Source organism: Melanotaenia boesemani, chromosome 18 (genome assembly GCF_017639745.1).
Source record: "Melanotaenia boesemani isolate fMelBoe1 chromosome 18, fMelBoe1.pri, whole genome shotgun sequence".
NCBI classification, from domain to species: domain Eukaryota; kingdom Metazoa; phylum Chordata; class Actinopteri; order Atheriniformes; family Melanotaeniidae; genus Melanotaenia; species Melanotaenia boesemani.
Window position 1 is genome coordinate 10,015,740 of NC_055699.1, and position 16,501 is coordinate 10,032,240.

At 38.4% G+C, this 16,501-nt stretch overlaps 3 protein-coding genes across 6 annotated transcripts; 1 reads left to right on the forward strand and 2 right to left on the reverse strand.

Moving 5' to 3' along the window:
• The first annotated feature begins 669 nt into the window (after window positions 1-669).
• enosf1 (enolase superfamily member 1) lies at window positions 670-6,767 on the forward strand. 4 transcript variants are annotated; one of them, XM_041968758.1, is made up of 15 exons: window positions 670-829; window positions 908-1,010; window positions 2,237-2,352; window positions 3,428-3,514; window positions 3,612-3,638; window positions 3,721-3,793; window positions 4,056-4,094; window positions 4,253-4,335; window positions 4,414-4,536; window positions 4,607-4,741; window positions 5,348-5,389; window positions 5,479-5,608; window positions 6,169-6,268; window positions 6,350-6,431; window positions 6,521-6,767. In XM_041968758.1, exons 1-15 carry the CDS (start codon window positions 749-751, stop codon window positions 6,611-6,613), a joined length of 1,314 nt encoding a protein of 437 aa, XP_041824692.1. In that variant the 5' UTR covers window positions 670-748; the 3' UTR covers window positions 6,614-6,767. The 4 variants fall into 4 exon arrangements, with proteins under 4 accessions (XP_041824692.1, XP_041824691.1, XP_041824693.1 ...); XM_041968757.1 differs by having other exon boundaries at window positions 671-1,010; XM_041968760.1 differs by lacking the exon at window positions 908-1,010 and having other exon boundaries at window positions 689-829.
• Window positions 6,768-6,836: 69 nt separating this feature from the next.
• tyms (thymidylate synthetase) lies at window positions 6,837-9,379 on the reverse strand. Its single transcript, XM_041968762.1, has 7 exons — window positions 8,974-9,379; window positions 8,412-8,485; window positions 8,145-8,319; window positions 7,733-7,834; window positions 7,470-7,645; window positions 7,305-7,376; window positions 6,837-7,221 (listed from the first exon to the last, which is right to left on the reverse strand). The coding sequence occupies exons 1-7, from the start codon at window positions 9,197-9,199 to the stop codon at window positions 7,084-7,086; spliced, it is 963 nt and encodes a 320-aa protein (XP_041824696.1). The 5' UTR covers window positions 9,200-9,379; the 3' UTR covers window positions 6,837-7,083.
• Window positions 9,380-12,979: 3,600 nt separating this feature from the next.
• On the reverse strand, window positions 12,980-15,938 carry LOC121629099 (clusterin-like protein 1). Its single transcript, XM_041968622.1, has 8 exons — window positions 15,851-15,938; window positions 15,619-15,767; window positions 15,061-15,231; window positions 14,521-14,974; window positions 14,301-14,429; window positions 13,791-14,005; window positions 13,357-13,537; window positions 12,980-13,096 (listed from the first exon to the last, which is right to left on the reverse strand). The coding sequence occupies exons 1-8, from the start codon at window positions 15,936-15,938 to the stop codon at window positions 13,086-13,088; spliced, it is 1,398 nt and encodes a 465-aa protein (XP_041824556.1). The 3' UTR covers window positions 12,980-13,085.
• Window positions 15,939-16,501: the final 563 nt, after the last annotated feature.

Here is a 16,501-nt window from a genome sequence, read left to right on the forward strand (position 1 = left end):
CCGGCTTTATTTGAGGACTTTCCCTTCTGTCCACCATCATCAAATACTCTTTGATACAGTGTATGTGTGTGTGTTCCTCACTGCCCCTGGTTATTATAAACTTACTGTAATCATTACAGCTAACTGCTCGTGTAATGTGTCACTGGTTTGGTTTACAACAAGGAACCAGTTATCAAACTCCTAGACTTGTAGCCTCCTGCCAAGTCAGCATGACATGATCCAGCCAAGCATGAAGAAGGACTTCACTAACAAAATGACTTTTTTTCTAACAAAGCTATCATATAAGCTGGAAAGAACCTTTTTATCCAATAAAATGTGACTTCTGAACCCTCAGACTCACATGCTCATGTGATCAAAGGCACTGCAAAAGCTGTTTGTACAGCAGTGGATGGCAGATTTTTGCTGCTGTACGGACTTCAGTCGACAGCGCTATAATGACAATTTTTATAAAGGGCTTTGTATATTATACAATTCTCACTTTATATATGAATATTGTTGAATTTGAAACCAAATACGCGAAATGTTTTGGGGGTTTTTTTGGGGGGGGGGTCATGGTGTGTCTGTGGAATTTGTACAATAAAAACATGATTTTACACCGTGTAGATCTTTCTTTTTACAAATTAAATGGTTTGATGTGCCTCTTTAAATGTTGTGTTTGAACCAATGACCGCGTGACGTGGGTGGGATCAACTTCTACAGGTGATCACGGAGAAAGCGACTGAAAACGTGAATTCAACTGTGTGCAGAGATGTCGCACAGAATTATTAATATGACAGTGAGGGATGTGAGATTCCCGACGTCTTTGGAGCAGCACGGCTCGGATGCGATGGTAAGCTTGTACAGATTCACGCGCCGCATTAATAAACGAACCCGTTTGAGGCCTCTCCTCTTTCTGTCCACGCTGCAGCACACTGACCCGGATTATTCAGTCGCATATGTGGTTCTGGATACGGAAAGCGGGCTGAAAGGTTTCGGCTTTACTTTCACTTTAGGGAAAGGCACTGAAATTGGTAAGCGTTACACAACGACTTAAAGCACCGAAACAAATCGCGACGTACTTTCACGAGACTACAACGCCACGAACTTGGTGATGCGTTCATGTGCTTTTAAAAAAAATCTGAATTAAAATAAAATGTAAATTTTGAAAACATGGACAAGATAGCTACTTTGGGGTTTAATGAACAGTCTAGAAAGAGTCCAAACAACGAAAAGGAGTTGAAAGACAAACACAAAGAGACTACATTACAACACAAATGAGCCAGATGCAACACACCACATATAAAACACACAGTTATATCAAACTGGGGCAGTAAAGTGATGTGGAAGAAGTCACATACCTCAGATGTGACTCATACAGACCTACCAACAGATGTAAAAGGACTAAAATTACCACAGTGACCCAGAATGACGTCAGCGTTGTAAAAAAAAAAAGAAAAAGAAACTAAATATGACAGTGACCAAAGACATAGAAAAATAAATACGGTGCTACATGACCATGACTTTTATAACAGCTACAATGAGATGATAGATTACTATAAAGAGACGCATTTACATAATTAGTTCTTGAAACATGTACAGTTTAAACATGTACAGTTTAAAAAACAAACAGCTGCAGTTCATATCTGCCTGGTTTATTGTGTTTTTCATTTTGATTTAGGTTATTAAAAAAAATGATAAATTAAACGTTTAATTACAGAAAACATTAACTGCTTACATCACTTACACAACCAAATCAAAAGCAGCTACAAGTCAAAATGAATCCAACTATATTACTGTATAAGAGCTGTTCAGTAGCAAATATGGTGTCTGAGAAGGTCTAATATTTCAGTTTGTCTCCAAATGATAAATTTCTTTACTCCTTTGTTGGCATACAAACCCTATATCTCCATCTTGTGGTCGGTCTATGGTACTATTCAGTAGTTTTTTTTTTACCATTTGTCATCGTTACAGCAAGCAGTCTGCACACTCAGATGGCAACTAAACTAAATTAGTCTAATATAACAGTCCTGAATGAAATCCTTCACTCAATGTGGTAACATTCAGGCTTTTGTTGCTTTGCCATTTTAGTTTGTTTTGCTGATCATTACTGCTTTATACAGATGGATATTTCTATTATTTGGTCCTATCATATTGCAAAGGACAATCAAACTATTTAGTTTTAATTAATTTATCTGTCTGGCTGTAACCTCCCATCCACTTTAAAGTTTTTTTGTTGTTGTTTCTTGGAAAACTGCAGTGGTGTCTGCTGTCCAGGCCCTTGCAGGACTGGTTGTCGGGAAGTCTTTGGAAGAAATTGTTAGTAACTTCCGTGAATTTTACCGCCTGCTGACCAGCGATGGCCAGATGAGATGGGTAAGAGCAGGTACTCACTATAAAATAAATATTATATAAGCTGGCATGGATAAAACTGAACTATAGATGGCTCACAACAAGAGAAGCAATTAACATTCCGGCTTTGTATCTGATGAATAATTTAATAAAGTACATTTATTTTTGCATTGAAATTAGAAAAGTTTTTACTTGTTCCTTTTTGTCTTCATAAAAACTCAATCTGTTACATAAATGTGCTTTTTTTTATTTCATAAACATGTTTTTGGTGGAAATGTAGGTCTGATATGGATCAGTGTGGTCTTGTAAGAGTCCGTTTGTTTTCTGTTTTCATCTCTTGACTGTACAGCATTTGCCTCCAGAACTTTCTGATACTTACTGGAATCATATGCAGTGATTAATGGACTACTTGCTACCACAAAACTCCCAAAGAGGGAATTTCCATCCTTCTAATTAACAGCTCAGGGTGAAAATGACTGATAAATGGCTTCTTTGTATGTTGTAGATATTTACTTCTTGTTACATTTTGCTATTTTTTTATAGTATTTGCTCGGGGGTCTTCTGTATCTCACTAAAGTCTATTTTAATACACTTTTAAAAATGATTTATGATACTTCCTCAGATTCAGGAATAAAAGCAACTTGAATCCTGTTTGTTCATTGATTTTTCTGCATCTAGAAGAGATTCAAATGAAGAATTATTTAAAAGCTTGCACTGAGGCTTGAGTAGTGTATTTTATTGATATTTAGACCACTAATTCTTCTGCAGTGTTAACAGGGAGTCCTTAAAAACCACTGCTTTGGTTTGTCTCTGCAACCAGTGCTTGTTTAGAGTTTAACTGATGCACACCCAAAACAGCGAGTACACATAGGCAAATAAATGAATGAATGAAAACAAACTATTTTCTTCACTGACAATGTTTTTAATCAATTTTTGATCAAACCAACATGGATTCTTCTGTTTTCCTCTATGAATAGTGCTCTTTTACTTGTGTGCTATGGCAGTAATGCAGCTGTTCTCACTTGCTGCATTAATAGATATAAATGGTTCATTCTGCAGGAAAAGAAAATTGTTTTAACTCTGTGATCTTTTCTGACAGTTGGGCCCAGAGAAAGGAGTGATCCAGCTGGCTACTGCTGCCGTCCTGAATGCTGTGTGGGATCTATGGGCTCGAGCTGAGGACAAGGTGGGACCCATGTTTAAAGCACTGCTGGTAAATTGCAACTTATCTCCCAAGCTTGACACTTCATAACTCACAAGTTGTCGTCACCATTTTCCTGTAGCCGCTGTGGAAGCTGCTTGTCGACATGGTGAGTCACTGATAAACTACCTGATCGATTAATGTCCAGGATGAGATGACGAGGGAATATCTTGTCTTGTGCGTCAATTCAGGATCCTAAGAAGATTGTCTCATGCATTGACTTCAGATATATCACCGATGTGCTCACAGAGGAGGAAGCTCTGGGTGAGACTGGTTCATGATGTACATGATATGTCTGGCACAGTTTCATTTATTGATTCATTAATTTTCTATAATGTTTAGTCTAATTCAGGGGATTCAGGATCTGGAGCCTGTCCCAGCAATTAGCAGGCGAAAGGCAGGGTAGACCCTGGACAGGCTACCGGTCTAAAACAGTTTCAAATTAGAAACAAAGAAGAACAATTAAAGAAAACCAGTTATTACATAATGCCGTTTTGTCAAACCTCTGCTTCTTTTCTTTATTCAGACATACTTGTGAAAGCTCAGGAGGGCAAGCAGCAGAGAGGTAGGCACACTGACGAGACTTTAATTACACCACTGAAATAAAACGTCTCTTTAAAAGCTGACTCGAGTGCTTTTATCAGGCCCTTCTTTTCTCTTCATAAGCTCATTTCTCCTCAAGTGTTTATTGCCCTTGTGAACTGTTTCTCTCTCACCTGCCAGAGAATCAGATGCTGAACGAGGGTTATCCCGCCTACACTACCTCTTGTGCTTGGCTCGGATACACAGACCAGCAGCTCAAACAGGTCTCTGAACTATAAAACACCACATATCCTGTTTCCACTTCGATAAATGCATTTATGACAGCTTGGTGCTCTCTCCAGCTTTGTACAGATGCACTTAAGAGTGGTTGGACTAAGTTTAAGGTGAAGGTCGGCGCAGATCTGCAGGATGACATGCGCAGATGTCGTCTCATCAGGCAAATGATTGGACCCAATAGCACTTTGGTAAGATAGATTTTGCAGATTGCTTCTTGTATTTAAGTTAAAGAATATTACCAAAGTGTTTTTGTACCAGATGATTGATGCCAACCAGAGATGGGATGTAGACGAGGCCATCAGCTGGGTTTCTGCACTGGCTGAAGTAAAACCTCTTTGGATTGAGGAGCCCACCTCTCCAGATGACATCCTGGGTCATGCTGCTATTTCTAAGGTGAGACAGACGTGAGGGTTTTTTTTTTCCAAACAGTTGCTCATGTGTTGAGATAAATTGGATATTTGATTATCCCACGCTCCAGAACCAGAGGAATGGAGAAAGGTGGCAGGAGGCTAAATGAAAAGCTATCTTTTAGAGTTCTTTGTGTTCATTTTTGCCTGTGTTGTGCATCTCTATGCAGGTATGTTGTGTATGTTTCATAACTTTGCGTGTCATTATGGTTAGTTTCCATTTCTTTGTCATGTCTTCTGTTTTTAGTTTCTCAGTTGAATGTTTTGTCTCCGCAGTAGTTTTACATCTCTTTGGGTTTTTATTTCTATTGTTTTGTATTTTTAAACATAATAAGCATCCTTTTGAAGCTGCTTTTGTCTCTTTGTGGTTATTTCTGTATGTTTTTGTGACCGAATAATATCCGTTGCTCTATCTGTAGTTTGCCACTGGTTGTCATTCATGTTATTTTCTCTTTGTTTTTGGAATTTCTTCAGCTTGTCTTTCTAAAGTTCATTTTTAAATTTCCAGCATTAATTATTACATTCACATCAAACACAGTACTTTAAGCCTCTTCAACCAAGGATTAGAAGATGTCTGGATTTCTCGTTGCAGGCTTTGGCTCCACTCGGGATTGGTGTGGCAACGGGGGAGCAGGTCAGAGCTCAAGTTTCTTCCCACACAAACAGCATCACTGATTAAACTAGAAAAGTTTTCTGTGGATCATAGTCAAGTTTTCATTGCAGTGTCACAACAGGGTGATGTTTAAGCAGTTCCTTCAGGCGTCTGCACTCCAGTTTGTCCAAATAGACAGCTGTCGGGTGGGAAGTGTCAACGAGAACCTGGCGGTGCTGCTCATGGCTCACAAGTTCCGAGGTAAAAATCAAATGAAGGAGAACAGAAAGCCTTTTTTAATTTGCCTTCAGGAGGTCATGACAGTGTGATGCCAATGTCAAGAAAGACATTTGGACTTTGTAAGGCTGTGGTGCTTAAATTTTCATCAACTAATAAACAGCCTGTTTGAGTTTCCAATAAATTGCTGACTGTCTTTCTTTTCTCTTGCTCTTTTTTCTTCTTTTTGCATTTTGGGGCTCTACTTGTTTTTAACGCTTGAATTAATTAAAAGGGAGGAAAGAAAAAAAGAAAGAAATCTTTGATTTTCTATGCACTGTAAATGAGTTAAAAAAAAACTCACTTTTATCTCTCATTTCTTTCATCTTGTTTTTCTTAAGCAATTTCTTCATCTTTCTGTTGCTACTCTGCCTTGAACAACTTGGATATGAATAGAAAAAATAGAGAAAAGAGCGAGTTTTAATCAGATTAGCTGGTCAGATATAAAGCATAAGTCTTTATTTGGTTTTTATTTAATCAAACTATTAAATTTCAGTTTTGAGTTATGGTTGAAAGCTGTTGGGTGTGATTATGTTATGTTTTAGTGCCCGTGTGTCCTCACGCTGGAGGAGTCGGTCTGTGTGAGCTCGTCCAGCATCTCATTCTGTTCGACTACATCTGTGTGTCAGCAGATCTCAACAATCGGTAAGAAATGGGTTTATTTTTGTTGCAAGTTTAAGTCATTCAAATATTGAGGTAATACACCAACATGACTCCCCTTTTCAGTATGTGTGAATATGTCGACCACCTTCATGAACACTTTAGAAGTCCTGTTGTGATAAAGAATGCACACTACATGGCCCCCAAGGTAGGAACATTACACCTAAAACATTAACTTTAAATTTCTAAACTGAAATGGTTGAATTACAGTTCGTTTTATGAGCTTTCTGCTTTTAGGATGCAGGATATTCTTGTGAAATGTTCGAGTCATCAGTGGAGACACATCAGTACCCTGAAGGAGGCGTGTGGAAGCTCCACATGAAGAAATGAGGATCTGAAAATATTTCACTACAAGATCCCACTGATCAGTTAAAATGATTTCACTTTAATCTGCAGAACTGAAATCTCATCTAAATTTTTCTACTCAGATTCAATTATACATGTTTTATTTTTATATATTACATAAATTACTATATTAACATTCTCCTTGGGTGGTTGTTTATTTCCCACGTTGGTCTTGATTTTATTGTAAAGGGGGGGGGGGGGGGGGGGGGGTGGGGGGCAATTGAAGTTGAAACTGTAACATTTTTATTTACAGAATAAGATTTGCAGTAACATAACAAAAACATTTTAGAACAAATGAAGATTTTAAAAAAGACTTTACACTCAAATCAGGCATCACAAGACATTACTTTGTGACTGACATTAACTGAACTTAGAAATATGTGCAACTGAAGCAGAAACGACAGCCTACAGAGGAGAATGAGCTGGGATTTATCTTAATCTTGTAATTTGAGGTTTCACACAGCCATCTGCATCTTGATGGAGGGATGTGGGTTATAGTCGTAGATCTCAAAGTCCTCTGCACGGAAGTCATCAATGTTTTCCACTTTTCTGTGGATCTTGAGTTTGGGGAAGGGTCGGATCTCCCTCTGAAGCTGCACATTTAGGATACAAGAACTTGTTTGAGTTTTAAATCACATTGATTATTTAAAAAGAAAAAACTATATGTTAAACCCACCTGCTCTTTTAGCGGTTCAATATGGTTGATGTAGACATGAGCGTCTCCCAAAGTGTGAACAAAGTCACCAGGCTGAAGAACCAAAGCACAGAAAAAAGGAGACATGGGTCATGTGATGTGATGGATAAGTTATCTGGAGAAAACAGATGATAGAAGTGTCCACACCTTCAGTCCTGTAATATGTGCGATCATGTAGGTGAGAAGTGCATAGCTGGCGATGTTGAAAGGCACCCCCAGGCCCATATCAGCCGAGCGTTGGTACAGTTGACAGGACAGCTCGCCGTCGCACACGTAGAACTGACAGAGGGCGTGGCAGGGTGGCAGAGCCATGAGGGGAAGGTCTGCAATAACAGACATTATAATCCTCCCTTAAATCAGAATTCAAGGAATCACTGAGGTGGTTCAAAGGAAATGTTAACTTGACTCACCTTTGGGATTCCAAGCACACATGATGATCCGCCGGTCTTCAGGATTCTTCTTGATGGTGTCAATGACGTTCTGCAGCTGGTCAATACCTTGTCCTGTGTAGTCTGTTCAAAGAATCATGAAATCAGTAACTGTGGAAAAGCCATAACCAGGGGTTCAGCTGCTGCAGGTGCACAATACAAACAGAAGGAATGCAGGAATGACCACCAGGGTTAAAAAAAAATCTGTAAAATATGCAGAATTACTGATCATGTCTATATAAACGCCATGGTTTAACTTAATGGAAGTCATTGTCTTTATGCATTTTGTAAAATTCCAACATTCAGTTAGAAAGAAAAATAAATACTTTGATCTGTGCAATTAACAAAGGTTCGGTCCTAGAAGAGACCTGGGTGAAGCTGATACACACTTTACCTGTATGCATGTTTTTGTAGTCTGCACCAAAGTGCCTCCACTGGAAACCATAAACTGGTCCAAGGTCACCCTCCTCTCTGTCTGTGAAGCCGAGGTTGTCCAGGAAGGTGCGGGACCCATTAGCATCCCAAATCTTCACACCTTTCTCTGACAGCTCTTTAGCATTTGTTGATCCCTGTGATAAAACAGAAATAAAATGAATTGCCTAATTTATGTGCAAAGCTCAACTTCAACTGGAAAAAAAACGTGTTTTTGCAAAAGCCTCACCTTGATGAACCATAGCAGTTCTTCTAGGATCCCTTTCCAGAATACTCTCTTTGTTGTCAGCAAGGGAAACTGGTCTACAAACATAAACAGGTTGCAAACAGGTTATTTGACGTTTCTGTGTCATATAAAAAATGGCAAAGCAAATTAAGTGTTTTCGTGCAAGTTGTTGCTGCAAAGTACAATTTAGCACCATTAAATTACATTTTTTTTAAAGGTGACAATATATGAACACTATTTTCTTCCATGAATCTTTTTTTATCCAAAGTAGGGTTTTATTATTTTTCAAACACACATTGGCTGCAGATTATACCAGATCTCACGTTTAAAAAAGAGAATAGAACGTAGATAAATATTACAGTATACATAACACTATACCCATGTAGATCATTCTTCCATTAATATTCATACTTTTATAGTAACTTTCATTCTGATCTACAAATACATGGAGTAATTTTACATTTTGGCGCTCATACCCTCGTGTGTAAACTCTCAGCTTCCTCCGTACTTGTGTACTTCAGCGTATTACACACAGATAATGTATAGATGAGGCTGCACTCTTTACCTCGCAGACTGTATCTGACTTGGGCACCAAACACAGATTTTACTCCTGTCCCGGTTCGGTCTCCTTTCTTTTGGCCGTTCTGCAAGATGTGCTTGATCAGATTAAGATATCCGCGCTCATTGCACAAAATACCAAACTCATGCTCCGCCACCGCCGACTTTTCTTCCTTCTCGCGGGCTGGATTATTCTGCTGTACTTGGGTGTGTATTTCAGAAGTTGCAGGCATTGTTACGTTCAACCGGTTTCAGCAGATCTCCGCGGCAAAACTCGCAGCTTCGCTTATATCTTCGCGCTTACAAGCCAAACCGGTATCCTCTCTTGGTGTTTATTGGTTGGTCCTCTGCCAACTCATTCTGATTTGTTAGTTCCCCCCATGTCGTTAAGTTAAAGGGGACGTCCTCGTCGAGTTATCCAGCTCAAACAGACGCCGCATTGGTCCCCCGCTTCGTGTGTAAACGGCGCCGCCATATTGGTCCTGGCATAATATCAATTTTAAACAGGACTGAACTGTCACTGGTGCAATTAATTTCTATTAAACCCCAATTATCTGATTTTAAATGTTTTAATATTGAACCGAGTTAACTTTAATGAGCTGTCTTGTAACTCTTGTAGTCAATGCGGTGACCACATGTATGAATAAACGCCGCACACACGGATATTTACTTGGTCGCACGTGCAGGAAATCGACCCTTTTCTTTCGCGGGCTATTTTTGAAAGCTTGGAGGGAACTAGTTCGTAAAACACACACTCAGACACACATGCACAAAAAGTGGGCGATCTTTTGTCATTTATAATCAACAGTGGCGGTTCAAGCACCCTAGGGCACACGAAGAAAAAGAAATCATTTGTAGGATTTACTGTAGTGTTGCAGTTTTTCAGAACATATATTTTCACGTGACATTAGAGGAGACTACGTATGAGGCAAGGATGAGGAAGTAGATGTAAAAAGGCTCAAATGCAGAGGTTGTGTTTGGAAAAACGTAGACTGACAAGGGTGGGGGTTAGATGCATCTCTGGATTTAAGTGATCACTCATGAAGTTTAGTTATATACACGTTGCCACACGTGTCAGTTTTAGACCATTAAACCATGTGAAGTAAAACTGAATACATAATATCACTCTTAGTTTCATTGCAACACAAATGCAGTTCACATTTGTGTTCATGTGCTCAGGAAAAGAGAATTTCCCATGTTACACATGGGTCTGCCCAAATCTAAATAACATCTAATACTACACTGATATTTCATGAGCTAGTATGTGTTGTTCTGTTATCTGTTAAGAGGTGTCTGTTGTGTTGTCCATGCTGAATGTTTAATAGAAGTGTGCATAATAACATTTTATTTGAGTTGGGTAACTGAAGCAGTGTGACTTGCACATTGTGTTTCAGGGCATTTCTGAAATACAGTATTTTGGAGCACCTTCTATCAACAGCCAGAATAAATTGCCATCTGTTATGTGTTGTCAGCCTCACCTGCGTCTCCACTGCCTCCTGGTCATTGTGCAGGACAATTTAAAGCTGACAAAGAAATGATAACAAAAATATGTGAGGTAATCCTAAAAACATTGCTTTTCACAAAGACCACACCACTAAGAAAATTAAAAGTTTAGTATATGGGGAGTAAAGGAAAGGCTTGCAATACTCTGAGAGCTAACTTAGACACAGACTGAAGCCACTGTCTCAATGAAGGGAGTCTTTGGCCCCCCTTGAATTTGTCTGTACTGAGAGAAACAGGAAGAAAAGCATATATAAGCTTGGACAGGAGTGGCTTTGGAAGACGTTTTGTGACGTTTCTTTCAAATCTAAGATAGAGAAAATAATTTTTTGTGATCATGAGCATTTGCGATGGAAGATGTTTAAGAAAGTATCATAATTGTTTGTTTTCTGGTGGTAAATGAATTAGTAGTTTGTGATTTTTTTTCAGTTTCACACATTCTTGGTTAGTTTTTAAGTATGTAATGTTCAGTAAATATTCATAGCAAATAATATTGTGCATTTAACCACAAAAATAATATGTATGTGAGTCTTGTGTGTTGAAAGTAACCACAACTCCCTCTGCAGGCACATTTTGAGGCAGATAAATTTGTCAATGTCAAAAGACAAGACTAGGCTGAGAAAAGATGCGATTTCTAACATCTTTGTGCATCGGCCTGTGTTTATAAAGAAAAGAGCCTCTGCACCACAATATGTCCCTCAGCCTGTAAATATAGATCACATAGCTGATGATCTCAGCTATTGTATTAAAGGTAACATGCACAACACCATGTGCTTTTAATAATTTTAATATTTTTTAAGCCATTATCTTTTAAGTATTTGAAAATGAATAGTACAATTTATTCTACTTACCACAGTTTTAGAAAAGGAAAGAGGATGAAGACTGAGAGAAGGGAGAAAGTGAACGCAGGAACTGTATGACAAAGAGAGATGGAGAGCTGATACTAACCAGTGAGAATGAAGATAGTCAATTTGATTTGTTAATAAAGTTACAAATGCATGGAAAAATAAAAGACTAAAGAATATTTCAATTTTGTCTTCTCAAAAGAAATAATTGAATCATTAAGAAGACTAATCACAAAATGGATTAAATAGGCCCATGACACATAAAAAGCATAAAAAAATTAGGTTTGCAGGCAGCCCAACAGGCCATAAGATTCTGCAGGAATTACTGGGAATCAGCACCCTGCAACAAAGACTTCAATATGTTCATTTGAGCCTGATGTTTGCAGGAGTCTTTGATATGCTGACATTGAAAGTAGGTGGACTGACTTACCTTGAAGGGGATGTTGACTGGATTAAATGGCAATACTGCAAAGTGCTGAGTTGCACATGCTGACAGGCCATTAACAGATGTGACTTCATAAGTCACACATCAGTGCCCACACATGCATGTGATTTTATGTTGGCTGGAAACACCACAAGGTGGAAGCAAGTAGTGGCATATCATTACACTAGAAATTTTACAAATGGAGCAGAGTACAGGCCAATAATTACTGAAATCATACAGAGAGCAGTACCCATAGGGCTACATGTTCCAGTGTCACCACTGGCATGGGTGGCCCTTGTGGAAATCCTTTTGGATTGACCCAAATAAAACATCAATACCACACCCAGCAACACCAAACAGGTAATTATTTTAATGCCTGATCCATTCAGTTACATGAGGTCCCTTATCTGGTAAAAAAAAAAAAAATCTGAAGAATGTTCTTGTCCATGGTCAGATTTCCATAATTCTGAAACATGTTGTCTTGTAGAAATTCTCTTTAAACAAGGTATCAGTGCTCATCATTAAGGATTTACTAACCTTTTAAGACGACTTTAAGCATGTTATTTTTTCAGACCCATCATAATCCATACAGCATCACCTGTAGCATCGGACTGGTGAAGTCATTGATGCTAAAATTACATTAATTAATGTGCAGAATTTGACAACAACCTGTCAGATCTATTTAATTTGAATAGGGTGTGTTGGAGCAGGAAAGGCTCTAAAACCTGCAGGACTTTAATGTTGTGGCCCTTGGGGACTAGAGTCTGAGATCACTACATTATATGATCCCTTTGTCTGTATGTTCCAGGTAACTTTTTTGATGGAGTGCATTGCTGCCAGAATTAAGCCATATTACCCAATGCTTTCTTCCAGAAACACTGCTCAAAGGCACTAGAAGATGAGATTACCCTTGAAGTAATTTTTGGACTCACACAAACATTGATAGAGATTGAGTTTCTCATGTACACACAGTCAAAAGTTCAGAAGCACTTTCTCATTAAACCCAATGGGGAAATGTGTTCAAACTGTTGACTGGTAGTGTGTGTTTTTCTTTTGAAATCTTGCTTTGTGAGCCATTTCTCTTGGAAAATGCTGCTGATGAGCTGCCCCTCGATATAGAAAACCAAATGAATAAATGACTTGAAATAAAATAAAATGGCATATGCAGTGTACATAACTTTATTGCAGAAACTTTTCAAACAAAGAATGAAATGACACAAAGAACAAAAGTTTTGCTTATGAAGGTTTAGAGGTCTACGCAGTGCATTTTCAAGTTTTACAAGCTTATAATTGTGCAAGAACATTGGACTTCATTGAACTGATGAGGAACTTGACTGGATGAGAGGACAGTCACTTCATTCCTGTGTAGAAAAGACCAACAATGAACCTAAAATGGTTTAGGTGAGCAACTGGTTTACCATTAAAAATCCACTTAAGTATGATCATGACAAAAATTTCTGTCTAGTTACAATCTTACTGTCTCATAAACGATCCACTTTGCACAGTAACATTAAATAAACTGTAGTGTTGAGGGGTTTAAAATGAATATTTGGGTTGAATCCTAATGTTAAACTCTGCTAGGTGATGCAGTGGTTCAAATAATGAATAGTGGAATCAATACCTTTTATTTGCTGTTTATAGAGCGTCAATGCTTCCTGAGCAACATACTGAATGAAAGCAGGATCCTCCACTACCAGATCTTTTGGGACCGGTATGGTTATAGGGGCTGAGCCCAATATAGAGACAACCACTCTGTGCTCCTCTATAAGTTTGTGATTCTTCATTTGTTGCTGCAGATTCACCTAAAAATGAGAGAGTCAAATTGTCAGGTCAATGCTGCAGCATAGAATGAGAGTAGAGGCTAAAATGGATAATGATAATGAAAAAAAAAACACTCTTAAAATTAATATGGGTAACATCTGTGTTTATCTTTTAGTAATAACATGATTTAAACGGAATTTAATGTTAGCCTCAAAATATTTTTTGTTGCATTAGCATTCATGAACCCAAAAAAAAGGCAAGGAGAAGTCAAATTCAGCATTAATGCAAACATACTGTGATCACACTGAAGATATTATTTGTGTCCATGGTGATGTTGGCCTGCTGGCTGACCCAGCCATACTTGTCCTGCACATTGCTGAGCCATCTCTGAGTGTCTGCTGTGTGTCTCTGGACCAGCTGCAGTCTCTGGTTGTACTGCTGACTGGAGGCATTGAGCAGCGTGTGCATCTCATCCATCTCGGACTGTAACTGCTGCAGATGGGGACACTCTGTAAACAGAGAGCACGCACCAGATGTGAAGCGTGAGAGCAAGGATGGAAATACTATACAACTACATCGGTTCATTTTTTATTTTAGACTGTTAATTATATAAAACAGGCAATCTGGTAATGTCTACATTTCATTTTGAAAAAAATAATTTAATCTAAACTATAACTTATAAAAATGATAAACTTGTTCTGGAAAAAAAAGAAATTACAGGTTTTTCCCCTTAACCTGTAGTTTAAAACAAACAGGCTTTTACAACTTGTAGTTAAAAAATAGAAAAAAACAACATGGTTTTACCTTTTATTACAAAACCTTTGCATGTCTCACACACATCTTTGAGCTGCCAGCACTCTGATGTTTGTCTGCGGAGGCGTCGGCACAGATATTCGCTCTGAGGCTGTCCATAGGCAGTGAGTGAGCTTGCATCTTTGTACATTAACACAACATAACATTACTCTGATGCACATTAAGTAAGTAAAAACATTTCCTTTAGTGTGCAGCCTAACATATCAGATACCTCTGCTTGATTGTTGAAAATTCTCCTCTGCTTCTTGAGTCTCTCCGAATACATCAGCCACCGTGGAGCTGAATTCCTCCAGCATACCCTTCCCAAAGTCATAAGCTGAATGAAAGATGTGACCAAAACCCAGAGTCTTAAAGAATCCAGCTCTCAATTCACCCTGCATGGCTGAGTGAGAGCTTGGCTGGAGCTCTGATATGAAGGATGGGAGGAAGGAGTGATCATACACTTGTTGCATCCTTCTGACCAGAATGATGCTGTGATTGTACAAGAGGCTGATGTTTGACAGCAGCTGGCTGAACGATGATTCAGCCTGCAGCAGCTCCAGATCTGTGTTATCTTCTGCAACCTGGTTTTCAGCTGAGGTGGTTCTATCTGAATTCTGGTTTTGGCTGAAAACATGCTCCGTGGCATCCAACTGGGCGGCCATTTTCCTGAAAAACTCCTCAACCTGCATTGAGAAAGATTCATAGATCAATGTCTACACCTTAAGTCCTTCTCTCTGAGCTCTGGGATTTTATAAAAATAAAGTCAAACCTTAAATGAGAAAGAGGAAAATCCACGGCGACATGTAGACGTATAGAAGGCCTTACAAGTATCTTCCAGACATGGCCGACACTCTCTTAAGGAAGATCTAGCTAAATCTTGACACTGCTGCTCAGCCTCCTCGAGTTTCTGCTCTGATTCTTTGGTTAGTTGCATCGCCCCCTGAAAGAATCCCAAACAAAAAACTTCGTCTCAGAAACATTTTCTTCTAATGAGCCAGAGCTCTGGCACACAGCCCTGCTTCTCCTTCTGAAATGACCAGAAAATATACAAATCATTTATCCTGACTGTTGTAAAGCAACACCAGCTGTACTCCCATGTTCATGATTCTCTGCTTTGAGGTTTCTCTGTGGTTTGACTTTAATTGGCAGAAAACAATGTGGTTTGTTTCAGAAGAATTCTCAAAGACTGGCATGAAACTTCAATAGTCATGTGGTGTGAAAAGTGTTTAGATACACAGGATATTTTTGATTGTGGGTTTCTTATATTAAAAACAATCACTACAGTTCTGTAGCCAACACCACATTTAAAAAAAAAAACATGATTTACCCTTTTCTTGTCTCTGCTGTGTCTCAAGGCATCCATCAGGTGTTTGTGCTTCTCTTCTCTCTTCTCCATTATTTCCTTCATCTGCTTCACTCCTAGCATGGTCTGTTTTATCTCTTCATCAACATACTGCTCCCCGGCTGCAGACAGATCTGCACACGCCAGTAAAACATGTTATACTCAAGTTATTTTGCAGATTTTGCCAGATGTTGTTTGCTGTTGGTGAACACCTTACTTTTCAGTGTGTCTTCACTCAGAGGAGAGTGAGCAGCACACAGAATAACCCCAGCCATGCACACAATTTGAATTATAAGTTGTCTCATCCTGCCCTCTGAAAAAAGAGTGAAATTTCCTATTTATTTTATATAATGTGCCGTATGAATTCACATTAAAACAGAGAAAGATACAGAGAATTGCCACAAGGTGGAGTCTTTTATCAAACTTTAACCTCTGAGGCCATTCAAACTTTTACAAAAGGAGACTTAATATTTTTTTTAAAAGGTTCATTCATTAGCATCTTTGGATTATCACATGGATATCAAGCTAACAGATCCAAATTGACTAATGTAAAATTTAATTAAATGTTGTAGAATTCAAGTAACATATTACGTACAATTAAAACCTTTTGTAAGGTGTTGCAGCTAAAGTCCAGACCTCACTCATTCTGGGATGTATTTAGTTTTTCATCAACTTTTAACTTAGTAGAAATAGTAGAAAAATGCATCAGCGCTAATAATTTTTTAATAAATTTTCTCCAACTGCACAGAATATAATCCCAAATACATAACACATTTTTTTAAATAAAATTTACCTGAAAATAAATATAGTTATGGATGCTTACTTATGAGAAAAACGTTGATGCTTCCTATAATGGAACTCACGCGAG

Bases quoted from the DNA above. Each gene is read 5' to 3' on its own strand.
- enosf1 (XM_041968757.1), top strand. From the start codon at position 749: ATGTCGCACAGAATTATTAATATGACAGTGAGGGATGTGAGATTCCCG. The intron at 4,336-4,413 runs GTCTCTGAACTA...TGCTCTCTCCAG, and splicing joins CAGACCAGCAGCTCAAACAG to CTTTGTACAGATGCACTTAA. The intron at 5,609-6,168 runs GTAAAAATCAAA...GTTATGTTTTAG, and splicing joins CATGGCTCACAAGTTCCGAG to TGCCCGTGTGTCCTCACGCT.
- tyms (XM_041968762.1), bottom strand. From the start codon at position 9,199: ATGCCTGCAACTTCTGAAATACACACCCAAGTACAGCAGAATAATCCA. The intron at 8,320-8,411 runs GTGAGGCTTTTG...GTTTTATCACAG, and splicing joins AACTGCTATGGTTCATCAAG to GGATCAACAAATGCTAAAGA. The intron at 7,377-7,469 runs GTGTGGACACTT...TTGGTTCTTCAG, and splicing joins CACATATTACAGGACTGAAG to CCTGGTGACTTTGTTCACAC.
- LOC121629099 (XM_041968622.1), bottom strand. From the start codon at position 15,938: ATGAGACAACTTATAATTCAAATTGTGTGCATGGCTGGGGTTATTCTG. The intron at 14,430-14,520 runs GTATCTGATATG...TAATGTACAAAG, and splicing joins TTTTCAACAATCAAGCAGAG to ATGCAAGCTCACTCACTGCC. The intron at 13,538-13,790 runs GTATGTTTGCAT...TCTCATTTTTAG, and splicing joins ATATCTTCAGTGTGATCACA to GTGAATCTGCAGCAACAAAT.